General features: G+C 38.0%; 2 protein-coding genes across 4 annotated transcripts; one reads left to right on the top strand and one right to left on the bottom strand.

Annotated features, from left to right (window-relative positions):
* Nucleotides 1-1,032: 1,032 nt before the first annotated feature.
* On the bottom strand, nucleotides 1,033-24,227 carry LOC137182682 (polycystin-1-like protein 2). 3 transcript variants are annotated; one of them, XM_067589067.1, is made up of 42 exons: nucleotides 24,091-24,227; nucleotides 21,777-22,036; nucleotides 20,939-21,097; nucleotides 20,653-20,841; nucleotides 19,844-19,954; nucleotides 19,156-19,303; nucleotides 18,821-19,050; nucleotides 18,310-18,720; nucleotides 18,080-18,207; nucleotides 17,779-17,926; nucleotides 16,803-17,001; nucleotides 16,268-16,379; nucleotides 16,016-16,157; nucleotides 15,713-15,925; nucleotides 15,191-15,333; nucleotides 14,862-15,041; nucleotides 14,599-14,736; nucleotides 13,934-14,080; nucleotides 13,719-13,843; nucleotides 13,508-13,628; nucleotides 11,544-11,672; nucleotides 11,215-11,440; nucleotides 10,051-10,241; nucleotides 9,727-9,957; nucleotides 8,953-9,054; nucleotides 8,616-8,794; nucleotides 8,370-8,516; nucleotides 8,052-8,251; nucleotides 7,454-7,680; nucleotides 7,148-7,364; nucleotides 5,898-6,370; nucleotides 5,439-5,535; nucleotides 5,208-5,348; nucleotides 4,934-5,119; nucleotides 4,100-4,430; nucleotides 3,328-3,461; nucleotides 3,125-3,252; nucleotides 2,857-3,017; nucleotides 2,178-2,388; nucleotides 1,929-2,030; nucleotides 1,713-1,844; nucleotides 1,033-1,512 (listed from the first exon to the last, which is right to left on the bottom strand). In XM_067589067.1, exons 2-42 carry the CDS (start codon nucleotides 21,868-21,870, stop codon nucleotides 1,345-1,347), a joined length of 7,251 nt encoding a protein of 2,416 aa, XP_067445168.1. In that variant the 5' UTR covers nucleotides 21,871-22,036; nucleotides 24,091-24,227; the 3' UTR covers nucleotides 1,033-1,344. The 3 variants fall into 3 exon arrangements, with proteins under 3 accessions (XP_067445168.1, XP_067445162.1, XP_067445154.1); XM_067589061.1 differs by having other exon boundaries at nucleotides 21,777-22,039; nucleotides 24,091-24,214; XM_067589053.1 differs by lacking the exon at nucleotides 24,091-24,227 and having other exon boundaries at nucleotides 21,777-23,078.
* Nucleotides 24,109-27,596, top strand: bola3 (bolA family member 3). Its single transcript, XM_067589081.1, has 4 exons — nucleotides 24,109-24,287; nucleotides 24,382-24,505; nucleotides 26,553-26,641; nucleotides 26,896-27,596. The coding sequence occupies exons 1-4, from the start codon at nucleotides 24,219-24,221 to the stop codon at nucleotides 26,959-26,961; spliced, it is 348 nt and encodes a 115-aa protein (XP_067445182.1). The 5' UTR covers nucleotides 24,109-24,218; the 3' UTR covers nucleotides 26,962-27,596.
* The last annotated feature ends 292 nt before the right edge of the window (nucleotides 27,597-27,888 follow it).

Genomic DNA, 27,888 nt, shown 5'->3' with positions numbered 1-27,888 from the left:
TAATTTCATGCTTTGTTGAGTTGGGCCCACAACATCTTGACTAGACTCAACAAGGCTTTTGTATTCCAGTGTCCTGGAATCAGCTCTTAGCAAATACACCCACTATGCTCTGCTGACATTTGTTGTCATTTGACCTTTAAACACCGTCATCAATATCTCTGTTTCAGAAAATGTACTTTCATATAACAGACATTCACACAACATCTGCACTGTACAAAGTTGAAGTGTCACCCAGAGCAGACTATACCTGGTGATAATTTAAAAATATCGATGACGATATTGATCATTTGAAATGCCTGGCTTTGATACATAAGACCTTTAATTAAATGTACGCATCCAGCCAAAAAGGCAGTTAAGGGCACCTATCTACATATCTATTGCGTACTGATGTTTATGGCTAGCAGATGTCCAGATCATATTGCATATTACTACATATTTTGACTATACACTTAAAAGGATATCTTGTTGAATCTGACAACACCCTTAAATGGTGGCACCATATGCGTAAAGAGGGTTTTTTTTGTCATGTTTTACGGAGCTTTGTGCTCATTTTCTCAAAAGCAACTCAGTGTTCCTTCGGTGTTATTATTTAAGTCATAATTGAATAAATTGTCAAGTTGATGTTTTACTTTATGATATACTTTTTAGATAACTCAATTTACTTGTTTCATAATCAGTAACTGTAATATCACTCAAATTGAGTGATAATGTGCTACTTTCATTTACTTACTTATGAGAAACATAATGAAATGACTGTAACATCATATGATATGACATATTCATGTGAATTTGATATTATCTAGCAATAGAGATTGTCTGACAATGAATTTAAGCTGACAGACTTTGCTTTAACTGCATAGCCATTGTATCCTTTATAATACAGAGCACTAATGTAAAAAAAAATGACATATAAAGCTAATTTTTTTATTGCAGAATCAAAACGGTTTTTCATCAAATATCTCAGCTATATCTCAGAGTCAGATTGATGCATAATACAACTGAATGATTAATATTATATTGTTCAATGCTTAGTCACAGACACACAAATGTATTTATTTAACAAAATATGCAGCAGACTTAATACAGTGCCTCAGTGCATAACATATGGATTATCCGCAGTTCCTACTTTCTCTGATTGATTCACCTTCTCCTACAATAGTGACAGCTCTGCAGCAGTAGCCAGAAATGCTAATAATTTATAGACTTGCAAGGGCTAATATGCAGTTACAAAGCAACAGCATGGTGGCATGAATAAATTAAGCAAGCCATGACAAGCAACAACTGAAGCAAAGCATACTGTAGGTCTTATAATATCTTTCTTTTGTTTGACTGTAGTGGAATATATCAACCCTTGTGATGTCCTGAAGAAATTGTTGAGAGTCCATTATTTGAAGCAGATGAAATATCTGGCCTCTCAGTTAGGCTGTCGTCACCTTGTTTCTTACATTTGAGTCCAAACAAACTGCAGAGTTTCATCAGCATCAGGTCCACAATTTCATCCTCTTCTGACGGCTGTAGAACAGTAAGTAATACAGTATGTATAACTCAAAGAGTATCAAATATGCTTCCATGATGAACGGCAAAATCTCGCACATGTACTCTGTGTATTTGTACAATAAATTTCCAGATAGTGGTCACAGTTGACTGCAATGACAAGCAGACACTGACATCAGCAACATTCAAACATTTCAGACTCTGCATGGGTGAGTTACCTTGTGATGTATCTGCTCTTGACTGAATGCCACCAGGATGACAGAGATGAAGAGGTTCAGCACCACAAAGGTCATGAACACAATGCAGGAGCCAATGAGGAAGGCACCCAGCACTGGACTGTAATTCAGAACCTGAGGGATCAAAAGGAAGAAATACGCTGAACAACAGCTGTCATAATCTGCTGTGCTGTACAATTAAAACAGTCATACACTGACCTCTTCGTAGTTAAAGATACCCAGCTGCAGGCTGATCATGGTCTGAGCAGCATCAAGCAGAGTCCGATAGGAGTACAGCTTCCACCCATACATCAGGTTAGACTGTAAAATAGAATTAAAACATCTGAAAGTTAATCTCTGTATTAATAACCACATTTGAATGGGTTTCCCCCCTAGAGTGTTGATAAAATAGGAAGAAAAGCAGAGACTCCAGCAGCACTTTGATGTTAAGTGTGGGAAACTGCTCACAGCAATGGAGTAGGCCAGGAACATGATGGTCATGACCACCAGGAAGCCTGAGATATCAGTCCAGGCTCGCTGCAGTGTTGCTGTGATCATGTGCAGCTTGGGGTTGAGTCTCAGCAGGTGCCACAGTTTGACTGTAGCAAGCAGCACCAGGAAGGCAATCAGATACCCCAGAACTGCATCAGCTTTGGCTGTCTCATGGAAACTAGCATATCTGGAGAGAGAGCATAAGAGAACAGACCATTGTTTCAACAAACGATTGAAAAAATGTATTTGCACAATACAGCGTTTCTGCTTACAGCAACACACAAAAAAGCATGTTTTGTTTTCCAAGAATATACAATCAAATCAATATTCTACATTTCACAATGTCAAAAATGTTAAACTGATACTAATCTGCATAATACTGACAATTGAAGATCAAGGAAACATGTTCTTGAGAACTTTCATCTAACTTCAAGTACTTTCTGATCATTCTTATTAGTAGCTGGAGATAGAAGCAGATTTTGGTGAAATAATTTTTTACTTTGTCGACATAAATATTCCTTTCAAGGTAGATTATGGTGTAGTCACTTAAAATGACAGTATTCTCTTTGAGGTTGACAGAGTCTGATGTAGCCTTATGTTAGTGATTGTTTATCAGAACAGAATCACAAAAGCATACATCAGTATTGTAACTCACAGGTGTTTGTTGTTCTGGTAGAAATCCATGTCCCGCTTCCCCAGTAAAGTCCTCTTGATGAAGACAGACAGCGCGCTCCAGCTGAGAATGATGATCGCCAGCTCGAGCAGGTTCCACTTACTCTTGAAATAAGTCCATCTCTGCTTCTTCATCAACTTTCCCTGTCAGGACATGAGTGCAGCCTTGTCTAGTTTATCGGATTCGTCTTGATGAGAAACTTTATTATTACTGATAATGGAAGTACTTTAAAAGTATAATAAATATATACCTGAACAAACATGTAATATATAATGAAGAGGAAGTAGATGGCTTCAGAGGCCATGACAAAGATGTGAAGGCCACCGGTTGACTGGTAAAGACGCACACTTTGCAGCTCACTGCGAAACTGGAAAGCTCCTAAATGAAACACAACATCATGTTTAACAACTGAGGTTTCCCTGAAGGTCTCATAACTGAACATGTACTACCTACCTATGGCTGTGGTCTCCAGCATGAGCGTGACAATACAGAAGAGGTTGACGTTGGCGTTGTACACAGTGAACTCGACAAAGATCGCTTGTGTGTACATGTCGAGCCAGGTGTTTTCATAAAGGTATTGAAGGGATCTATATAGACATGCAACGCATAGTTAAATTTTATGGTTAGAAATGTAATACGTTCCAACATGCTTCAAGACTGCCAGTTCTTTCCTAACACCACTGATTAAGACATTAAAGCAAATAATGACACAATTATAAAATCCAAACAGGCAACAATCCAAAAAACTGAACAAGCAACATGAGTTTTGCTTTAGAACTAATTTACACTGAATTATGCTATTATGTTATCTGCCTCACATCTTAAGATATCTAACAATTATTTCCATTATTGGTTAACCCATTTTAAATAAACCAATTACTGTATACAATGTTGGAAAAAAAGGCCACATTTCCATTTCAACATCCTAGAGACCAAGGTGACTCCTTCAGTTGCTCAATCTGTCTGAACAGTTCAGCAGCACACAACAAACCTAAAGGGATTCAGTTTTTATTGATAAAAAATAGAGAAAAGCTGCAATTATTTACAAGTGAGAAGCTGGAACCTATAAATGTTTGGTAATTTTATTAGATGAACTACTTAAAATTAGTTGATTGCTGTTGACTAATTTTCTGTCATTGGAGAAATTAATTAGTGGGATAATCGTTCCATTACTTTCTATCATTCCAAGTTAATTTCAGGAGTTTCTTCAAATATTAAAAACTACCTGCTGGAGTTTTGTAAATCCGGCCCCAGATCCACCACAAACCCTCCTCCTCTGTAGAGCATCACATTGCCCCAGATGGGGTAGGCCCTCAGTGTACCCTGGGACTGATATGTCCATGGGCCGTGAAGACTCTGTGAGGTGTTATCCGCCACAGAGGGGCTCCAGCCTGGATCATAGGAGCCCGTGTCCTCCAACTCCCACGAGTACGCAGCGTGACAGTCCTGCACAGACTGCTGCATGGAGGGAGCAATGTCGCAAGAGTTTTTCTGCACCCTCACCTGGCGAAGACGTGCGTTACCCACTAACTTTGAGTTTCCATCAGTGATGAATCCTGTGACATTTGAATGGAAGATTAGTCCACCTTATTTTGTGTCTGTGAAACCACTTTTTGCAGATAAAACAGTTTTATTTGTCACAGTTAGTCAAAAAAACTCCATCCTCCATTATTTTTACACATTTTGCAGCTTAATTTGAGGCACTGACAAGTGATTCAAGTACAATGCTATTTTAAGGACAAAAATATTTAGAGTACATTTTTATAGATAATCCAACATTTAAATTTGAAATACACAGAAATCCTGTAAACACTCCTACTTTTAGCTTTGGATTTCAATTTATTGTTGGTTGTAATTTACTATCAATGCAGCAAACTTAAGGCAAAAATGAACAATAAGCTGCTTTTAGCTACTTATTTATGTATCAAGTGAACTCTTAAATAAAAATAAAAAGTGCAATCATTTACTATACATGTTTTTTCCATATTGTTATGTTTGGACAAAAATTTGCAAGGATTTGTGCCGTTACGACAGTTATTAACATAACAGACATGTTTACCTGGGTAATCTCCAAACAGGTTGCTCAGCAGAGTTGTGTTTGCCCAGTTGAACACATCTTGAATACTCATACTGTCTGAAATCCCTTTGCTGAAGCTCTGCCGAATGTGCTGGGTCAGGAAGTAAGCGTTTGGGTCCCGCTGGCCATACGCCACCAGGAGCAACATCCACATGAATCCCATATAGGCTGCATCACAAACACATATCTTACTTTGGCATCTTACAGTGTATTGTGCTGCCTCATATGCTGTTATGTATCAAAGCGTGTTTCCTACTCAGAATCTCCCTGATGAGGATGAAGACTTTCTGCTCTTTAATCATGTTGTTCCTCATCCTCTCTATGTCAGTTGGGGGTGGTGGCTGATAGAAACTGCATGTGCTGTCTCTTCTTGCTCCTCGCACTGTATCAATATCATCTGAGAAGGAATTTTGTACTCATGTATTAGTTGTTGTTGTTTTTTTCCACACAAAACAATGCAATACAAATGTAAAGCATTAAAATGTACCTGAGTTTTTGAGACTTTCATCTATCTGAGGCTCTCCATACTCCTCCTGGTCAACTTTCTTCAGAACAAGAGCAAAGAAAGCAGCAAAACCAAGAACCTGTGACAGAAAATTTTCAGACCTCAATACCAAAGAAGCCCATAATGATCAATGTATTATAAATATGTTAATAAGTATGTACTGTAGTACTGGGAAGTACATCTATGGGGTTGTCATTGGCTGTCAGCTGAACTTTTTGGCATAAATTAATCATCAGTCTTTGGCAATATCATCCAATCGCAAACAAAGAATCCCCCATTTGAAGCAGGATTATATCAATATATCATTAATATATCTAAAAAAACTTATTTGACATTGGTTGGAAACTCTCTGTACTCCAGTTAAATGGCAGTTAATTAATAGCTTTCCTAACACATAACATTTGCTATTTAATATCTGACCATGCACTGTAATGTCCTCACCTTCAGAGGTTGAGTGATAAACAGGCTCTCAAAGAAGGAGACCACCATGGAGATGAGCCAGCTTATAGAACGGTCTTTCCCGTACGTCAGCCCATACATCATGGTGAAGTATCCTGACACACCGCTGGTTGCAATCACCAGTATCCAGCCAACAAAGACAAACCACCATGGCAGCCCTCCCTGACAGCACTTCTTGGTAGTGTCCCTGTTGATGCTCTCCTCTGGACTGGGGCTGCGATCGAGCGGGTCTCCTTCCAGGCTGGATGAGGGGAGGTGGTACTCCAGCAGACTCCTCATTCCCTGAACCTGCTGCATGGCTCGGTCATAGTTGTCTGGGTTTGGAAAACGTGAAGGTCCAAGCAAACCCAGCTCTTTCTCAACATGACGCAGCTGCCTATACAGATACCTGCTGTTGGTGCTCTTCTTCTGAACCCTGTCTGAAGTCCTCTCGGGGCTGCCCCACACACTGTTTTCTGTCCAAGTTAAGATATTAAATCCATTATACCAATACGTCATCAAAGACATCAACAGTTCAATGAAAAGTTGCTGTTTGGAGTCATTTGATACATATAATTATAAATGCATGGCACAAATGTTTACTGTACAAATTCAGAATCATTTCTTATTCCATCAACATTATTTATCTTCCCATGTGTGGATTTATTTTACCATCAGCAAAACGTATTGCACCTTCAGCAGGATTTTCTTCAAGAGTGTGGTATGGCCTAATTTCGACCAGTTTGCCAGACTTCACCCAAACTGGCAAGACAGCCCTAGATACCAGCAACTGAACTGCAGTATCTGCTGTGATACATGATTAGTGAATCATGAGTCTGGAGAGTTTAATTTGTATGTAGATTATATATAATCCTAGCTTTAATTCGATATTGAGGAAATTATTTTGATCCATCCTTAACTTGCAAATTAAAAGTAAAATGAATCATGCCACATCATATGAAGAAAAGCTGACTGAAGGAAATTAAATTCAGCTAAAGGAAAAATCAATTCTGAAGATGCAATAAGTGATAAAATATATATGTGAAATAAATTGTTTTCACATTTATACATATTTTTCTCAATTTGTAGGCATTCAATATCTATATTGTCTGTGTATTAATTGGTTTTTATACTAATACTTTACTACTAATTGGCTTTTTATCCCTAAAGGCATTTCTCCATAAGTCTGTTTTTCCATATGAAACAGGCAATATATTGAGACCACAGGATATCAAAGGCATGGTGCAGTCTACCTTGTAGATTGACTGCACCTAAACTGAGGATCATAGAGCGTTCCCTTTTGGAGGCATCATTGTAGAAGTCTCCGGCCACTCGGTTCTGCTGCCTGATGATGTCTTCCACCAGAGACAGCAGCGTGTTGATATCAGCCTGCTGACCAGGCCTCAGCTCCAGATGAGGAAGTGGACTCTTCATGGCCTTTGACAGTGACTGGGCAATTCTCTTTATGTCCTAATGTAAAAACCACATGAGGTGTTTCAGACATGCAGAACAAAGGAGTTATTACTCACAGTTTATAATACAGATTCATATTTCATCACCTTGATCACAGTGTCTGGTGTGATGTCCTTTTGCTCTTTCTGAGGGGAAGAAGTCTGTGAGGGAGAGACTCGGCCAGTCTTTCCCTGCTTAGACGTGTCTGCTTTGGCGGCTTTTTCTCGAGGACGAGTGTTTCTGAAGATACTCACAATGAGGAGATTGATGGGAAACATGATGATTGAACTTTGAAATCCAATCATAACCTGTTGCCACGTGAACTCGATATGACCTGCAAAGTACAGTGAGTTTGTGAGTAAAAGCATTCAGTATTGGTATTTTTGTTTCAGTTTCAGAATGCAAAACTCTGTGCAGTGATTTTCTCTTTCATCCTGCTGCACTTCTGTCACTGTAATGGTTTTGATGTCTGTGTTGGTCTTTGTCAATGACATGTCCAGTGTACAAACTGCCAAAAACTGTGAATAATCAGATTTCTTAAGTGCATTTAAGAGAGAGTGTGTGTGTAGGGGGGATTAAAGTAGGATCTTGGGACACTAATTTGAAAGTATTTTAGAGTAAAATTATTGCAATTTTCAATCGTAATGACCTCTTCTAGATTGTAATGTCCTGAAAGCTTTGCATGATTATTATTTTGTGTCATACCCAGGTCCATGGTCTGCTCAGAGGGGTCTGTGGGGATTCCCCAAAACATGATGCTAGTCAGCATGGTGCAGAGCAGCAGGGAAAAACAGCAGGACACTCGCTGCACACGGGTGAAAGTGCTGCAGGGAGGTCGACTAATGACAGAGAACCAGATGTGGCCGTCACGGAAATCCTTGGCTGTCTTCATGAAGAACAGATTACTAGAAAGTATTGAATAATAATCAAGATGGATTCAAGGTCATTATAGAGCAAGAATGATACAGAATTACATCTGATTTCTTTATAACGTATTTTTAACAAACTTTTGGCTCGTCTTACCTAAATCTCTTCAAATCCTCCTCTGTGGCTACTGGGAAAACCTTGTCGAGAGAGCACTCTCCCACATCTACAGCCAGCCAGGAGTTACACAGAAAGTGCCATTTCTGACCACTCTCCAGATCCTGCACCATCACTTTGTTGACATACCTGCAGGCAACATTAATAATGTGTGTGTTTGTGTTTTTAGTAACAGTACAAACTCAAGCTGAACTTTAATTTAATCATCTTATGCCGTCTATGCTGTACCATGCAGGGTGTGCTCCAGAGTTGTCGTGCCACAACCTGATGCTCTGCAGCTCTCCAAGGGAAAAGTGTGTGGTGAGCAGAAACATGTCCACCCCTCCTCTCTCAAACACAGGCTTCTCAGAGTCTGTCAGGTGGTGCGGCTCACTTTCTCCTTCTGTGCCTAGCAGAGTTATCGTCACCTAAAACATAACAGGTGAAGTCAATTTTATTTGTATAGCTCAATATCATAAATCACAAATTTGCCTCAGGGAGCTTTACAGTCTGTACAGCAATACAACATCCTCTATCTAAACTTTAATGGGGGGAAAAATGGGTCAGTCAAGATGGACATACTGACCTGAGAGGAGGTGGATGCACCATGCCGATGCCCTGTGCTAATATTCAGCATATAGCGATACTCAGCCAAAGGGTCATTATCTTCAAGCACTGTTATCTTAACCTATAAGTAAATGTGAACACACAACATTAAGAGGAAATTCATACACCAAAAACTCCCTAAATTCTATACAATTATCAAACGTAAGCTACTTTAAATTAAGAGTTTAAAGGGGTTTAAAATACCTTCAGTATATGCTTTATATTTGAATGCTGTGAGTGTATTTTGTTGTATTACAGAGCTGGCATTTCAAATGTGAACTTCATGTGCAGTTATATAAAGTATCTCAGTATGTTTCTTTAAGTAATGTACTAATGCACAGGTTTTAAGTACTGGTACCCTACATGAGTATACCTCATTTTTACTGCTCAAGAACTAAGCACAGCTGTTAGCAGAGAAGTCGATTCCCAACACAACAATAAAGCAACATAAACAAATGAGGGTCTCAAACCAATTAACCCTTTTCCACAATAAGTACTTTTACATTTAATACTTGCATGTGTTAGTCTGTAAATACTTTTATCCTTTCACTTTGATAACGTTTAAAATGCAGTCCCTTTAATGGGGTATTATTATGCTGTCGTATTGATAATTTTGCTTAAGGGAATGAATTGAGAACTTTCTACGATTTTAAACTACACGTGTAAGCAGAAAAGTCTAAATTAGACCCTATGTGGTCTGGCATAGATTTAAAATTAACCATACATTAATGTGAAAGTCTTTTTTGAGATTTACCTTAGCTGAGTCCAGGATGTCTTTCCTGCGTGCCCACACAACCACCAGGAGATAAGCAGCAAAGATGGCCCCCACAAAACACACCACCACAGGATTGTTAGTAAAGGTGGCAAAAAGTTCAGCCGTGCGTGACACATCCACTAAGTTTGGCATGACAAAGAAAGAGCTCCCAAAGAAGGTTAAGTGGTTACAGAGACACTGAGTGACCAAAGGTGTAGTGAGTGGACCGACCTAGAGAAAAAGGAAAACCAGCAGCAGATCACACTCTACAGCTCACTTTTCAAGGATGTATTGATGCAAAAACTTTGTTGATTTTGCACTCACCCTGCACCCATCTTCACTCCAGGAAGACTCTGTTTCATTCCAGTATTTGCATTGGGCAGCGATGGTAATGACGTTGACAGTGGCGTTGATGGATTTGACGCCTGGCTCTACAACGGGCTTCATAACAAGGAAGTGCACTCCAACATCTGCTGTTCTATCTTTGGGACCAAGGACCCAGGTATATTTTTCCTCTGTGTTAAAATGACACCATGTTTATACACACATGCAGGCTTTAGACCTCTACCAAAACTTAATATGATATCAATGAATATGTGGTCCAGTTGTTTGATCAATGACACTTTGTAAGATGGCAGCTTGTAGCTACACACTGACTGCTAATGGGATGAAACTTCAATTTTGTGAACAGTTAAATGTTTCTGTCTAGTCTGGAAACCAAATTGTTGGTTCTACTTTCTACTTCATGTGTTTATTCTTTTTGTAAGAAAACTTTGTTGCATTTGTGGCGAGCACATTCAATATAATGTAATATCAGACAAAATTTCACCCAAAATAGTGACAAATCTTTTAGGAAAATGCATCAATCATGGACAATCAATGCATCCCAAAGGTTTATCTATCACACTTGTGATGATGATGATGATGATGCTAATGTCAATAGCTGTAAGATATAGACCTGTGCCTGAAGAGCCAGGAATTGTTTCATGACAGGACAACCAGCAGACAGCATTGTCATATTATGTTCTTTGAGGACTTAAAAGATGGCGCTGAAATATGGCGACATGGTGCCGCTAAACTCTGTTTTAAATACAAGCAGTTTAAAATAAATATGTTCCCTGAGGCTATTCGACCCCTTGAATAGTAAACCTTTGGCACTTTAAAATACATTTTGTTGTCTTTGTAATGATTTATGGTATTTAGCCTGTATTTCATATGTTTAAGTTTTTTAACCTCTGAATCGCAAATCTCCCACACTTTAAGGTGTAAGATTTTTAGCTTATCTTTTATATTTATGACGCTTTGTGTATTTTAAACTGTTATTATGTATATTATTTTATTAGTAGTATGTTGTGTTAACCTCACCAAGGGAAATTCTAAACAATGTTTGTTGTATGGCAATAAAGTTAACTCAACTCAACTCATAAAGTGTGACTTTGAGCCACATCATATAAACTATAAAAGTAAATCTGGTGTTTTTACTGATACCTTCTTTCACATTCTCAAGAGGGATCTGAGTCGTGGCTACAAAATTCTCATCACTTGGATAATCTTTGTATCCCAGGAATAGCTTGAAGGAAATGTCTTCAGAGGGCTCCATTTTCAGCACCAGTGTTACGTCAGGTGAGGGAACATCAATTATTAATGTGCTGAAATTGGCCAGATCCAAGACAGTACTGTTCTCCTGCCCAACGTCAAGCCTTGGAAGGAGAATCTGAAAACCCCCAGTGATACAAAAACACATTATTCTGAAAAATCGACAGATTTAATCCAATATAAACTAACTCTAAATAAAGTATCTCAAAAACTGATATTACCTCTATCTCCTCGGGCAGGTTCTCAACAGGGATGACTGTGCCATTCGCTCTGGTGAGAGAGAGAGATCCTACAGTTCCTGTGATGTTTTCCTCTGTCCAAGAATATGGATTCTTCTCAAAACTCATCATCTGTGAGAAGTTAGGTATAGGCTGATATATTAATAAACAATAAAGACTGCACAACAGTGACTCAATTTGAACTGATTCGGCTTTCAACAATGTACAGCACCAGTCAAAAGGTTGGACCCACCTACTCATTCAAGGGTTTTTCCCTTATTTTTACATTTTGTTTCTTTATAACACACATGGAATCATGTAGTAAATAAACAGTCTTGAAGGAGTTCCCACATATGCTGAGCACTTGTTGGCTGCTTTTCTTTCACTCTGCGGTCCAACTCATGCCAAACCATCTCAGTCGGGTTTAGGTTGGGTGATTATGGAGGTCAGGTCATCTGTTCAGCACTCCATCACTCTGCTTATTGATCAAACAGCCCTTACACAGCCTGGAGGTGTGTTTTGGGTCATTGTCCTGTTGAAAAACAAATGATGGTCCTGCTAAGGGCAAACCAGATGGACGTGTCGCTGCAGAATGTTGTGGTAGCCATGCTGGTTAAGTGTGCCTTGAAATCTGAATAAATCACCAACAGTGTCACCAGCCAAGCATCACACCTCCTCCTCCATGCTTCACAGTGGGAACGACACATGCAGATACCACCCACTCACCCATTCTCTGTGCCTCACAAGGACACGGCAGTTGGAACAAAAAAACTCAAAATTTGACTCATCAGACCAAAGTACAGATTTCCACTGGTCTAATGTCCATCCCACTCCAAACAATTCTCCTCTTCTTATTGGTCTCCCTCAGCAGTGGTTTCTTTGTAGCAATTCAACCATGAAGGCCTGATTCATGCAGTCTCCTCCAAACAGTTGATGTTGAGATGTGTCCACTACTTGAACTCTTGGAAGCAGTGATGTGGGCTCTGATCTGAGGTGCTGTTAATTGGCGATTTCTGAAGCTGGTAACTAATGAATTTATCCTCTGCAGCAGGGGTAACTCTTGGTCTTCTTTTCCAGGGGTGGTCCTCATGAGAGCCAGTTTCATCATAGCGTTTGATGGTTTTCGTTCGTTTCTCTTTACTTAGTTGAGCGGTTCTTGCCATAATATGGATTTCTACAGTAGTTGAATCAGACTATTTGCTGTATACCAACGCTACCTCACCACAACACAACTGAAGAGAACAACAAGAACGACAAGAAATTCCACCAATTAAGTTTTGACAAGACACACCTGTTAATTGAAAAACATGAGACATAAGATATTGCCAATAGTGTGCAAAGCTGTCATCAGTGGCTACTTTGAGGAATCTAAAATATTAAAGATATTTTTGTTTGTTTTGCACTTTTTAGTTTACTACATGATTCCATATGTGTTATTTCATAGTCTTGATGTCTTCAGCATTGTTCTACAATGTAGAAAATAGTAAAAATAAAGAAAAACCCTTGAATGAGAAGGCATGTGCAAACTTGATACTGTATGTACATTTTTATGGATAAATGGCTCTGTCTATCTCTTTTCGTTAAATAGTTTGGTCAGATGTTAGATTTTTATAAAGTTCAGGGAAACAATGTTTCTCTCCTCTTTAATCTATCTAGCATTTTCAAAGTGACGTGTACTTCCCTAAAAGAGCACAAACAATAAAGGTAATGAGGCCTACTTGTAACCAATTGGTCAGGATGACGACCACAATATTTATAAGGGATAAAATAGTTTTGCTGTTCACTTTTTGTGTTACTGTTGGATGTGGGTACCAAGGATGCAGAGATGTCAAGCAAATCTGTATACTGGCCAGTTCAAAGCAGAGCAATACAACACTTAAACAGGCCAGCGACATTCTGTCGAATGACTGCATCTTTAAATTCAAATGTTTATTGTTTCTATTTCCTTCCTATGCGCTCACACTTACTCTCACATCCACCAGCTCCCCTGGAAAGAGGACGTCAGCAGGCAGAGTAGGAAAGGAAAACCTGGATGAGCTGTTCTTCTGGACATTTATATCCTGCATCCACATGGTTTCTGGGGAAACTCTGCAGAAAGCAGAATCAGAGTCATCTTGTAATTTCAGGACACCCTAATAAATTATCAACTACATGTTCCCAGTGTCAGCCATTCCTTACCTGTTGACATACACACTGATCTGACCAGAATCAATGATGGCAGGGTCTCCATTCAGTTTCTTATTATTCAGCAAAGCACTCTGAACATTGTTTATCCCGGTAAGAAGAAAATCTGAGACTTTTTTCTGAGGAAAACATATATCTTGTTTAGTAAGGAGCATAGAGAACTGATGGAGAAAAAAAAAAACATTTAGCAGTGGTAGTTTTGCTCTCACATTTGATGAAACATTTAATATGTTACTGGCTGCTTCAACTATTGGTGTAGCTGCTTGCGCAACTTCTCCATCATCTCCACCATCCTGATTGACACTGATAGTGTTGAGGGAGGAGCTGAGGTCTACCAACAATGAACCCGCTTCTTCCTGGAGACGAAATACAGCAACAGGAAAGAACAAAAGTTGATCAGTGTCTAAGAAGCTGACAGACATATTTCAAATATTCAAGTTGTTTTTGTAAAAATAAAAAACACTTTTGAGATTGTTTTATTTGAGAAAAGCAGTTAAAGATTTGTAAAAACGTACAAACAGCATGCAGGTTGCTGCTTGGTGATGTCAAATGCAAAAACAAACTGTCCTACATCTGAAGATAAAGACTCCAGATAATCAAGAAGTCAAGGCACACAACAACTTCATCTTCCCTTCTTCACTAATCCAGACTCCACTGACATGAAATACTGGCTGTAAGAGGTCATTTATAGCATTTCTATACTTAACTGAAGATACAACACTCCTCTAAGATGCATTTTTTACATATTGTCACAATAAAACAGATCTTTTTTTAAAATTTTTTTTACAAATTTAGCTAATAATAAAAAATAATTCCCCCATGTTTCTACACCATGTTACTGAAGATATCGCAGAACTGATCTAATGCACTCTACTTGAGCAGAGGGACTGAGCTCGTCTGAGCGCTGGGTGAGTCCAGCCACAGCTCTGGCTGTCACTTGCACTTCCTGACTTGTGTTGCTGGGGGAGTCCAGCAGAACTGTAGTCATTTTGGTCAACATCTGCTCTCTTAGCTGAAAGAGAAGAAAGTGCTGATTAATATCACTCGGCTCTTCACTCTGAGAAACCAATAAAGCCTCAAAAATATCACAGCAACATATTGACTTGCACAGTTTCAACCTAAACCATATTCTGTTACCTTCGTCCTTGCGTCTTTCTGATCCTCACTGGTCTCTGTGTTTAGCATATCAGAAACTGAAGTGAATATTTGTCCAAGTGCCTCACCAGAGAGCAGACCTTGCTTCTCTAACTGAGTCACAGTATCCTTCACTGCAGACTGAAGAGTCTCCACAGAGGTACTGGAGTTGCTTTTTCGTACCTTAAAGAAGATAAACAACCATTTAAAAATGATTTTTGAATAATTTTAAGACCTTCAGATAAACTGGGCAACTTCTTTCTTCAATTTTGATTCCCCCAGGCCCTTTCCTCTCTCTCTTTAAGATACATGATTATTGACAGATGACAAACCTGAGTGGCGACAGTTGTGGTAGCCTTCTCGTTCTCATTTTTTACAGTCACCACAACAGACAAGCTGTAATTGTTGTTCTTATCTCCAAGAGGCAGGAAGACAGATTTCACCTCATTTGCACTGCTGCAGCGCAGATGTTTGCCTTGAAGACAAAGAGATAAATTAGCTACACAGTCGTAATGGATTCTTGATTATTTATCTGCATACAGGTGATGAACGGCAAAAGCAATCAAATTAATCTCTGGCACTTATTTTTTGAGCAAAGAACATTCTTCAAAAGGTAAGTAATCACCAACATATTTTTTTTTTGGTTCATGTGAGGAGCTTTATTTTATGTGCAACAATAACTATAATCTACTATGACTCTTGTGTAACATCCAGAAATCAACTGGCCTAATAATTAACACATACCATACTCCTGTTTCTCTCTTTGTTTTTCAAAAGCTCCCTGTGTAACAGAGCTTTTTGTTTTCTTAATTGTAAATTGTTAAATAAGGAACAAAAGCGCAATACATTCTCACCAGTGTCTGTTTTGAAGCAATAAAGACAGCCTGTAGAGCAGAAAGGACTTGCTTTGCAGGTGATGTCAAATGCATCGAGCACCGTTCCTGACAGTGGAGAGATGCTACATGAGGCGGCGCTGTGGTCTGCGGGTGTTTCAGTTGTTGCTAGTTCTGTTGGCTCTGGACCCGGTATTGGCAGAGTGTACTTGGCAAAACCTGTCTTGTTCTTTCCTATTATAACAAACAAAATTATGACACATTTTTAAATCAATTTTGATGAAAGTGCTGGGATTCAAAAGGCTATAAAACCATAGAACGCACCATAAGCAATCACACTGATGTTTTGCAATGTGTCTCTTGAAACTTTCAGAAGGTGGCTATGTACAATAAGTTCAGTGTTGCCATCCTGCTTCTCAATAGGTGGGCTTCTTCCTGCTCTGGCGTAACAGGTTTGGACGTTGCCCTATGAAAATATAATCACATAACACACTGTAACTGTGTACAACAATCATTCAGCAAATTAATCTTTTATGTTTTTGTTTAAAAAGCATTAACATGCAGTTTCAGACTCACTGTCAAAGGATTGGGGTCCTCGATATACCAAACTATGTCTGGGCAAGTTGTCACACAGCTCAGTCTAAGCTTTACGTGGCTGTTCACATTTATTGAACTGCAATTATCACAGCTGCAAGAAAAACAGTAAATATATGATCATAACATATTCAAATAAAAGACACTTCTGTATTGAAGGGCTTCTCAGTCTCGTTCTCGCTCCTGAACCCTTTGAGCCAGTAAATTCTCATGAAACCAAAACTTTGTGAATTGTCATGATATCCTGTGAATTTAGTGCATGTGTGGGGCTCTATAATCTACAAGATAATAAATATCAACTCTGTTTAATGTAGTTTTAAACAAGTATACTAATCAAATATCAATTAGTTAATTTCAGTGATCCCAAGTGGATATTAACCTTAAACTTAATAGCCACAATACTGTATATGAAATTCGTTTTCCTTAGTTAACAGTATTTCTAACACCACTGTCAACAACCTGCAGAAAAGCTGTTTTGACAATAAATGAGTATTTGGTCTGAGTGGTCCCATTTTACCTGATGGTGACATCTGTGAATTCCTTTGGAGCAACAGTGATGCACTTAGAAGCTGAAGCAAGGTCAACCCGTTTCCTAAACCAGCTTGTTTTCCTCACAGTTACAGTGTATTCGATTATCTCAAATGGATTTGGGAGGCAGTCCTTGTCAATAACGTGAGTTTCATCCTTCGTTTTTTCTCCGCATTTGCAATTTCCTTCTGTATGAGTAGAAACAGAAGCAAAACCTCAATATAGCACCAAAACAATAAAGAGAGTCAAGTGCTGCTGTTGTGTAAAGACTAACATCATTAATCATTATATACACAACACAATGCAGTCCAGTAGAATATCAACACGATACCACAATCTCATAAACATCATATTCTGGTTTCAAAATCCGACATACTGTAAGCCCTTATCCTTGTTTTGAGAAACTATAATATATAAATAGTTTACTGTGGCATATAAACAGCTTTGGCAGGTTTCTGTCATGTGTGCAGGTGTTACCACACATTGAGTTATGTAGTAGTTAGTCAGTAAAACATAAAATATGGCAATTCATGAGCTACATGCTTAAATTAAAGTGAAAGTCAGACACTGGTAAGAATAAATTGTATTCGCACTCCCATCTTCTGTTACTGGTGATCAGAAGGAGAAACCAAACCCAGCAGAGTGATAAATACAGAAAGAGTCCAGAAAGCTGGAAACCAAACTGGGATTATCTTCAGAATATTCAGGATTTTTGCATTGAACATAAGAAACTCCTGAATGATCAAACCAGGATAACACTAAAAACAGGATATTAATGTTTATGCAAACATGTCAACAAATACTGAACATTCAAAGTTTTCCCAGTTTTTACAGTTATTGAACTGGATTACCTGTACTCCTCTAATTGTGTTGCAACTGTCACCCTGTAATTTCTAAAATTATGGTTTTACAAGCTAACTAGGCTAATTTAAAATGCTCAGTGGTCAAGTAATTGTTGTACTTACTACATTTCCATTCAAATGCGAGTCCTTTACTGGGTAATGAATGATTTCCTGTTACCGTCAGTGTGACATTCTGAGTGTAGTCAACCACAGTTTCTGGAGTAGCATTGATTCTCAAGTCATGAGAGTCATCAACACTCATATCATCCGTCTGTCAATAAAAACAAAACCATTGTGTTATAACAGCAACAAGCAGATATCAGCACTGCACATATGACTGCATTTGAATTTAGAACAAATTACAGTTACGCAAAAAACTTTCAGTGCACAAGTGATTATTAATTGATACTGATCTTCTACATACTGTGTTTCCGTGTTCTTCTGATGAAAAGTCAGAGTAATTACGACAAGCCTGGAGTATGTTCTCCAAGTCCACATCAACATCAGAGGCTGAGAGGGCATTCATGGCTTGTACTTTCACTCTCAGAAGTCCTTCACCAAAAGAGTTTGAATTTAAAATATATTGAGCACATGTGTTATTTACTAAGAGTGTTTCATTTTCTTTAACTACAGCACAGCTTAAGCTTCAAGTACCTTCAATCGGGCTGGAGAATGTATAAGCTTGTAAGCTTCCGGTGAGCATGTCTCTGATCTCGGAGAGAGTGTCATTGACTCCAGTCAGAGAGAAGAGAAGCTGCACAGGGGCTCCTCGCTCCAGTGACACACTAATAATGAGATCAGCGGAGTCTGGACACTCGCCTTCCTCTGTTTGCACTGAGGCCTGCAGTCCCTCGACAGGCTCCAGCAGACACAGCTCCAGCTTGGTGGACACTGTGTGGGTTGTGACCCTGTTAGAGGCAGTAAGAGTCAGGTTGTAGCAGCCAAGTTCGACCTGCTCCACTGCACTTGCACTCAGTGTAATGTTGTGGGGTGTGATGCCTCTGTCCACTGATGAATTTGCAACCAAACGGTCTTCATGTTGAATTGTGTAAGTAACATTTGTACCTATTAACAGCAAACAAGGGAATTATATTATTCTACATTTTTTGAGAAATTAAATTTATTAAAAGCATTATTTATCACCTGCAGTATTAGATTGACTCACCCGCCTCCACCATAACCTGAATTTGAACAGGCCTGCCATAATACACATTGCATTTAGTGCCACCTGCTGATATGTTCCTGCTATAGCACTTGATGGCACCAAATTCTCCAACAGGCTCCTGAATGGTTATTGCTTTCTGAGCTGTAACATGCCAGTCGCTGGTAGTGCACTCCACTCCAACCATGAAAACACCAGGATGCTTGAATTTGTGTATCACTGTGCTCTCCGTCCTGTGAGACAGGTAAGCGAAAAGTTAAATGCATAAATACAGGTTATATTTATAAAATCATCTACATACTGTATGTCCAGAACTTTCTATTTTAAGTATTTCTCACTCCTCTGGGCTGTATGGATCAATAGTGTGGCCATCTCCAGCATTCAGTGTGCATGTGAGGTTTCCTTCAAACGGATGAAGGAGCCACTTCACAGTGATGGTGACATTATCAAAGACGGCTGCCAGTTTAGTCATCAATAAGTGGAGTCCTGAGAGGAAATTAAAGCAATTGAAATTGAATTTGAAACATAGTCATATACTGATCTCCGCTGTTGATCATCTCATCTACATGAACCTGAACATTACACAAACTAACATTATGCATAGTAGACTGAAGTCCTGTTGGAACAGATAATATGAACATGCAGTTTATGTAAGTTCAACCTTAAACTCGCTCTTATTACACCTGTATGGCAAACTTTTGATTGAGTTGAAAGTTTAGCTTGAGAGGTTTAGCTTGAGAGGCTATGCACTGTCGCTCTGTTGGCAAATTAGATGAAAGGGCAAAGCTAGAACAATTGGTTGAGTCACAAAAAGAGGAACACAAGACATGCAATACATAGGCTGATGTTGATGACATAAACCACAACTTTGGCTAACTGCAAACAAAATAGCTACTAATAGGTAAACAGGAAGGTAACACAACAATACCTAAAATACATAGTTCCCCGATAAGGCTTAATAAGTAGCGTTAAAGAGAGAATATTCTCTGTATACTGGAAGTGAAAGGGACAAATTGTACATCTGACCATGTTTGCAGTGGTACTCCACTGACAGGTAACTTCCCAGCACAGGACAGGGTTCTCCAAAAGAGCTCAGATCCACTGGAGCCTGGCAAGCCTGCAGTCCACGGCAATGGTCTGGAAATAACACATAAGTCAAGTGTTTGATGATGTCTGTCAGGAATATGATCCAGATTATTTTCAAACCTACTGTTAGCATGGCTAAAAAGCATGAAACTTCAATTTTCATCCTATTACAATAAAATACTGTAATCTCACTGGTGTTTCTATAATGAGAGGGGCTAACAGCTACTTAGGGAGGTATACCAACAATAAGGTGAAATACTAACTATTTGCTTAGTAACTGCATGAATTCCCCCAGCATAACTAATCCCAGACTGTTGTGAATGTGACAGTACATTTACATCAAAGCCCATCTGTTCAGCTCTGAGGAAGGGATTTGCCTAATGTCTTTTCTGGCAGTGTAATCCTTTCGTATGCAGTCACAGGGCAATCATGGTTTTTGTGTTTGACACAAAGCATGAAACACAGACGTAGTTTGTGGTGATTTTTGTATATTTTAGCAGGCCTGTTTGTTAAAGCTGCTTTAACAAAGCCTGGTGTTTCTGTCAATTTTAAATACCAATATGCCTTCATCAAAATGGTTCATCTTTCATACCAATGTGTCGGAAAGCGAAGTAAAGTAACTAGATCTATTATACATATTCGCCTGGATTTATACATATCCCACTGTGTTCATAACATAACATGACATAAAACAAGGCTGGTTCTTTACATTTTACAGTCACATTAATGAAAAATATATTTCATAATACCTGTCACAGAATCTACCACATCTATCCAGCTGCACTCCTCCTGGGAAGATGCAGGTGAGGCTGTAAGTTTGGATCGGCAGTAGTGAATTGTTTTCCGACCATAGAAGCTGTCGTCTATCTCTATAACCTGACCAGAACCACACTGTAATGTGGCATTTTGGCCATCACATGCAATAGATTTCCCAGAATCTGAGGAGAACGAAAAAAGGATTATTAAGCGAGAAAACATAATCTACAACATACTGTAGGTTTAACTCTATTCATTGATTCATTAATGAGTGCATACCAAACTGGCAGATGAAGTTGAGCTCCTGGCTACAGTTCTCTGTGGCTTCCCACTGGAAGCCTGACTGTCTCAGGATATGTCCACAGGCTGCTTGTTCATCTGGCATGTTCACCCAGTTATTATAGCTGACATCTGAGCCATCCAGCCATGCAAGGGAACCTTGGAATGATCAAAAAATCACAAGAATTTATTTGCTCAAACATTAATGATCAGCATCACTATAGATGTTGAGAAAGGGTCACTCTATGGGTCTTTCATCAGGGTAAGTTAATTGTCAAAGGTGCAATTTAGGGATTTGTTGTAAAACAACAAAGCAATAGAAGGGTCTAGAGGCAGGGTGAATGAATGATAAAGACTCATTCTCTGGAGAAGGAAATAAAAAAAAACATTTGTAAATCAGGCCACTTGACAGCAAGCTTATTGAGAAAGCCAAAGAGAATGAAGCATATCTGTCATCATGCCGGCTGCTTCGTGGAGATATCCCAACGTGCCAGCCTTCTAACAAACGTCAGTAAACAAACACATTTAAGTCTCTACAATGGACATGCAAGCTGCCTACAGAGATAACAGCAAAACGGTAATCTATTCATTCCTGACATTTCACAGTCAATTTCAAGATATATACATTGATCACAGATATCTAAAATGTGTTGTTTATATATGAAGCAAAATACTTAAAATATTTAGCTGTTGAAAATGTTTGGTTTTTTTAAACCCATTTATGAATATTTTTTTGGCCCTTGCAACATAGCTTTTTTTCAAGCTGGCCATCAAATACATGTAGAGTTACAAAAAGCCATGCAACATGTAGTCTGGTTTATGTCACATGCCCTCTTACCCTCAGAGTCGAGTGTGAGGTTTGGAGCGGCAGGTGCCAGCCCAAGCCACCAGTCCTTCTCCGTCTCCAGGTGCTTCTGAAGGAACTGCTGCATTTCATCGTTCAGGATGAAGGCCAGGTGTCCTCCACCTCGTTCACACCATCCCTGGGCACTGAGGAAGGATCGCTGAAGACCCACAAACTCATAGCAGGAGCCGTCGAAGCCCTCCTGGTACTCTGGGCAGGAAAGAGCCTCTGGATCATCCTCAGCATAACAAGTCCTGCTGAGGAAGAGAACAATTAAAGTCAGTATAGGGAAAGCAGAGCTGCCCATCTCTGTCTCTGCACCTGCACACTGTTCACTCACTCCGGTAACATCATGTCTTTAAAGGACACTGACGTCAGCAACTCGGACACTGATCAGCTCTTTAGAGTAATTACTGACATTAGGAAGGCCTCCTTGATGGTTGCCTAGCTTTGTGTTGTGCCCATACCTCTTGTGAACAAACAAAGGTCAGACCAATAGTGAAAAGAAGAAAAGAGCCCACTGTCAACAGCCATTAATTGCTCTTCTACCTCCATAAATGTAGGGCACTACAACCTGCAGAGAGAGATAACCTTCTCATTCAGAGCTGTCACTACCATGAAAATGTCAATTTGAACTTTAAAAGGAGCCAAACCCTTCAACTGTCTCACGGGTTTGTTGTTGTTGAGAATGATATAGAGGGTTGAACTGAAAAACATTAAATGTTAAAAGGTAGTAACTATTATGACCTAACTTAATATGATTAAATATTTTTGAGTGTTATACTATCATGAATTCCCCTTAACAGAGAGATCTACAGACCCTTTTCACAACAAACATTATGATATATAAGCACAGGTTTAATTAATAAGATGAATAAAGACTGCATTGTGTTTCAGTATGCCAATAGACCAGGATTCTGGTACTGTGCATACTGGCTCACTGTAATTACTTACTGGGTCAATTAATGGAAAAGAGCTATAATTAATGTCATTAGTTCCACTTGTGCTTTTCTTGCTTTAATAAGTTAAAATGTGTGCCGTAAAAACGGTTCATTAGAATTATATGGCGAGCAGCCAGTCTGGGCTCAAATGTTGCTTTTTAAATTAAAAAGAAAGTTTAACAGTAACAGCATTTCAAGTCCTTTGGGAGAAATAATTCAGATTTACAGTTTTTTATAGACTCAGCACCTGGACAAGTTAGATGTGTGTATGTTTTCACTACTGGTTATTGTATCTCTCATCATGTTCTTATCTGCAGTCAGTGGTCTCACATGCCATTATCAGATTTCATACATTATTTCATTCACAACATTACCATACATAACTATTATTTCATAATTCTACTACATATGAGAGACATATCAAGTATAAAAACTTCACATTGTTAAATATACATGAGTTGTTATGGGTTACCATAATGTATTCCTTATATAAAACACATATAAAGAAATCCTATGAAACTTGGTCATTACAATATAAATTCAGTATGCCCAATAAGGCTAGAGTAATACATTTACATGAGATATACCCCACTAATGTTTTTGTTTTACGTTTTGCTTTTTGTAAAAATGAAAATGAATCACTCACTCATCTTTTTTTTAAAATTATAACTTTGTATCCAAATTTTGGTCAGATTTTAGTTCATTTCCATCATAAATATAATTGAAAACTTTTTGTTAAGGATGTTATAATATATTTTGAATGTAAAGACCCTCAAATTTACTTTATTCTTACTGTGATATTATGATGGGTACATTTTTTGATTCACAAATGTCGTTTTCTTTTCCTTCATGACTTCAGATATTATCAATAAGCAGAACATCTTTTTTCGGTTTAGGAATTAGTGTGGTTAAACCTTGTATCAGTTAAGGTGGAAGACATTCATTATTGACTATGAAAACCTCAAATAAAAAAGGTGCTATTTCTGTAGAAAATTATTCATAAAATTCTGCTGTTATTCCATCAACACCATGTGACTTGTTATTTTTATATATTTAATTTCATGTGCAACCTCCTTGACTGTTATAGGAATTCAGTTATACCAAAAAATAAAAAAAACCCAAACATTTGGTAGAGGGATGTGCAAGATTGTTTACATTCAAAAGAAGCAAAATAATACATAGAAGGAGGAATAAATTAATAAATAAATATGTTTTAAAATATGATTTGGGTCTTTGTTGCTTCTCTATTTTTCAGCTTGACTAGAGAATTGTAATAAAGGTTTATATAAATTGTAAATAAGGTTAAATATGTTTTTTGTATTGGTTCATTTCATTTTATGTAAAAACAAAAAAACAAAAAACGTTACCCTGAAGTCCCCGGATGTGTGACGTCATATCACCGGGACGACGCCGTCTGAGGACATGAGTCGCTGAACTTGAATGTTGCAAACGTCCCATAATTAAAACCCGATTAAACAGCAGCTGTATTCTCACCATGTTGGCCTGTAAACGGAACTTTACCGGCACAATGATCGCTGCTCTCCGGGTTCTTCGCAGTAATCAAGTAAATAACGTTATTCTTTTACGGTCCTTGCGCCGCAGCGTAGAGGGTGAATATGTAACTCTGAGTTAACGCTGCTCGTCTCTGCTCTCCTCAGGTTGTTGTTTCTGGCCAGCTGCACAGATGTTTGACCACACACACAGACGGAGAGGACCGCATCGCAAAGATATTGCGGGAGAAGTTCCCGTTAGCCTCATCGCTCAAAGTTGTGGATATATCAGGTACATACAGATCCGACACGTGATTGGCTGCTCCTAAATTATAGGGAGTGACGTAGCAATTTATTTAGGTGATGCCACCACATCTATAGCTGTTTTCATTGATCATTTAACATCCAGTTTCCTCTTTTTGTTTACATTAAAGGATGGGTTCACAGTTTTTCAAGTCTGTCCTAAAACAACAGTCAGGTGCTCAAATGAACATTGAAATAGGTTTATCTTGTCATAATCATTCCTCCTGTTTATTAGAAGATCCCTTCACAATGCACTTATAATGTAAGTGATGGAGGCCAAAATCCACAAGCCTCCTTCTGTGCAAAAATGTATTTAAAAGTTTATGTGAAGCTAATATGAAGCTTCAGCCGTCCAAATTAGTCAAATCATATAGTTATCTTCAATGTTACAGTCTTCTTCGTGCCAAAGTCCCTCTTTTTGTTACTATACTTCCACCGCAGCTCAACAGGGAAACACAAAGAGGGAATTTGATGCTAAAAAGACTGTAAATGTGGCAGATATACACTTGATATGACTAACTCAGACTGCTGAAGCCTCATATAAACTTCAGATCAAATTTTAAATTAATTTTTACACAAAATAACTGTATGGACACACTGTGGACTGTAAGTGTGGCTCCCATCACTTACATTGAAAGCACATTTGAAGGGGATCTTTTAACAGCCAGTATGAACAGGAGGAATGATTACAGCAAGGAAAACCTCTTTCAGTGTTCATATCGATGGCCAAAGTGCAAAACCAGACCGAGCTGAATTCTGACCTTAGTATACTACGATGTAACTATTACATTTACAACACTGTCCCATTTTTTTTACCTGAAAAGAAACTTAATTTTGTTTTTAATTTAATTTTAATTATATTAATATAAAAATATATTTAATTTTAACTTCATTTAGAGCATTGTTATGTAGAACCTCTTCCAAATTGCACCAAGTGCAAAAGCTCCTATCTGCAAAATGATCCAGGAAAAGTGGGGAAAAAACCTCTTATCTGCACTTTGCGAGGCACTAATACCTAGTTGGTTTTGTTAACACATAATATATTATGTACTGAGTATCCTTAATAAACAGCATTCTGGAAGAAAACAAGAAGTTTTTTTTAGTTTTCTCAAAAAAGTGCATTTTTCAGATAGGAGGTTTTGCTCTTTGGCCATCAATATGGACACCTGAATGTTGTTTTAAGACAGACTTAAAACATTGTGAACCTGTCCTTTAAGTGGGCAGTCAGGTCTGCAGCATCTTGCTCCAGCTCTTCACTGAAGCTATGATGTTTAAACTGAATTAAGTATTCAAACCCAAGAATGTTTTGTTTTTTCTGGCTGCTTTATTCCAATTAATATATTCCAGATGTGGAATATATCCATCAGTCTGAATTTCCCCGAAATGATTATTTGCATTTTTGATCAATCTGCTGATTTTGTTTCTCAGTAAAACTTTGGTCCATAAAATGTCAGAGAATAGTGACACTTTTCCGTATACTATGATAATAATATCTAATAATATTCTCATTTAAGAAACTGGAAGCAGTGGATTTTTTGGGGCATTTTTTGCTTTAAAACTAAACAAACTATTAATTGATCATCCAAATTTTTGCAGATTAATTTATTGTTAATTGATTAATTGACTAACCATTTCAGCTTCAAATGGCTAACATTTCAAGTTCAGTAGATATACTTGACCTCTATACATATACAGTATTTACTAGTATATTTACTTGATATGACATTTTTACAGCTCAAATAAAATATTTTGGTGGTTTGAGAGAAATATTGAATCTCATTTCTCTTTTATGAACAGTGGTTTGATAATCTCAGCAATATATCCAATATAATTTGATGTTTATGCTTGCTGTGAACTTTCACAAAATGAATGAATTTTCATTGAGTTAAAGTATGGCACCTTCCTATTTGTTACTCTTTATATAATAATTACAAAATCTTATGAATATATAGATCTTTACTTATTGTGTATCAACCATATGGGAACAGCATAAACTTGACTCTAAATGACATCTTGTGATTTGTTGTTGTGTTTAGGTGGTTGTGGCGCCATGTATGAGATCCATATAGAGTCCAGTGAGTTCAAAGGAAAAAGGACTGTTCAGCAACACCAGTTAGTCAATCAGGTAAGACATTATAAAAATTAGTCCACAGGTAGGTTTGACATATTGTACAGCTCTAATTTAGTAGTCATTTGGGGGTTTTTTTGTTTGTTTTTAAGAAACTCATGTGTCCAGTGGTCCATACTCTATTAGTACTGTATATGCTTGTGAGATATTCAAGAGTGACTTTGGAGGATATGTTGTCAGAACACTGGTAGATGGTCATTTTTGCATTAGTTGAATTTTATTCATTAGTGGTTTTGTTTTCTCCTCCACAGGCACTCAAGGATGAGATTCAAGGAATGCATGGACTGCGAATATTCACTGATGTTCCAAAACATTAGTACAAGTCCTTCTGCTTTTCAATCTATTATGAATGTACAGTTTTAAAGAGGATACTATGTAGCTAATTAGTTTCATAATAATTGTTAATGTGCCAATGGTAGACATGCAGAGGGACATTGTCTATCACAGTTACACATTGACAATGTAGAAATGTGAAATAAATGTAAGATTACAATAAAGTTATCATTGTTTTTACCAGTGAGGTATCCTCTACTCTGAGATTATATATAAAACCGGTGAATGCTACAATACGCACAAAATGACATGGTTAAATATCAAGTCATGTAGGGTTCTTATCAGTTTGGGGTCTTCTCAGGGTTGATGATGATGATGATGATGATGATGATGATGATGGTGTAATGATAAGCGCTCCTGCAAGTAATAAATAATAAGCCATCCTGAATATTAAAGAAATGCTACAGACCTGCTTTAAACTGAGAAAAAACAAATCAGTTTGTGCAGCTTTATTTTGCTAAGTCACTGACACTGCAGGCACAGTTCATGTGTTACTGTCTCTTGAAGGTCGATTGATTTCAAATCAATGTCTAATCATTAGATTGTACTTGGACCTGTTGTATTTATGTTACCTTTGTATTAGTAATGCAAATTGCAATAAAAAGCAGTGGCTCCCCAACACATTTTTTTTACTTGACTTTTTAGGCTTTTATGTTTCTAGTTAAATTCATCTTGATATACTGGCACCATCTGATGTTTGAGCTAACTTTTGTTATTGTGTTATGAGTTAATATTAAATATTAATACCACACACATAAACATCGTGCAGCTGTTAGAGAACAGATGCTCTTTGGAGCTCTTTGCTCTTTGGAAACAACTGTTATTTTCCCCATCTTTTCTTAAGGTAGTTAGAAAAACACATTTAAAGTTGTTGACCAGAGATGAAACATTCATGACAAACTTGAAGTATG

This window comes from Thunnus thynnus, chromosome 1 (assembly GCF_963924715.1).
Source record: "Thunnus thynnus chromosome 1, fThuThy2.1, whole genome shotgun sequence".
NCBI lineage: Eukaryota > Metazoa > Chordata > Actinopteri > Scombriformes > Scombridae > Thunnus > Thunnus thynnus.
Note: the sequence above shows the minus strand (reverse complement) of the source record. Positions and strands in the feature narration are given on the sequence as shown.

What these genes read in the sequence shown, in the direction of transcription:
- bola3 (XM_067589081.1), top strand. Translation starts at nt 24,219, where the DNA reads ATGTTGGCCTGTAAACGGAACTTTACCGGCACAATGATCGCTGCTCTC. An exon ending in GGGTTCTTCGCAGTAATCAA is followed by an intron (nt 24,288 to 24,381) that starts GTAAATAACGTT and finishes TGCTCTCCTCAG; the next exon opens with GTTGTTGTTTCTGGCCAGCT. An exon ending in AACACCAGTTAGTCAATCAG is followed by an intron (nt 26,642 to 26,895) that starts GTAAGACATTAT and finishes TCTCCTCCACAG; the next exon opens with GCACTCAAGGATGAGATTCA.
- LOC137182682 (XM_067589053.1), bottom strand. Translation starts at nt 22,089, where the DNA reads ATGGGCAGCTCTGCTTTCCCTATACTGACTTTAATTGTTCTCTTCCTC. An exon ending in ATTCTCCAGCCCGATTGAAG is followed by an intron (nt 18,208 to 18,309) that starts GTACTTGAAGCT and finishes CTTTTGGTGAAG; the next exon opens with GACTTCTGAGAGTGAAAGTA. An exon ending in AGCTCAGTCCCTCTGCTCAA is followed by an intron (nt 14,081 to 14,598) that starts GTAGAGTGCATT and finishes TTTCGTCTCCAG; the next exon opens with GAAGAAGCGGGTTCATTGTT.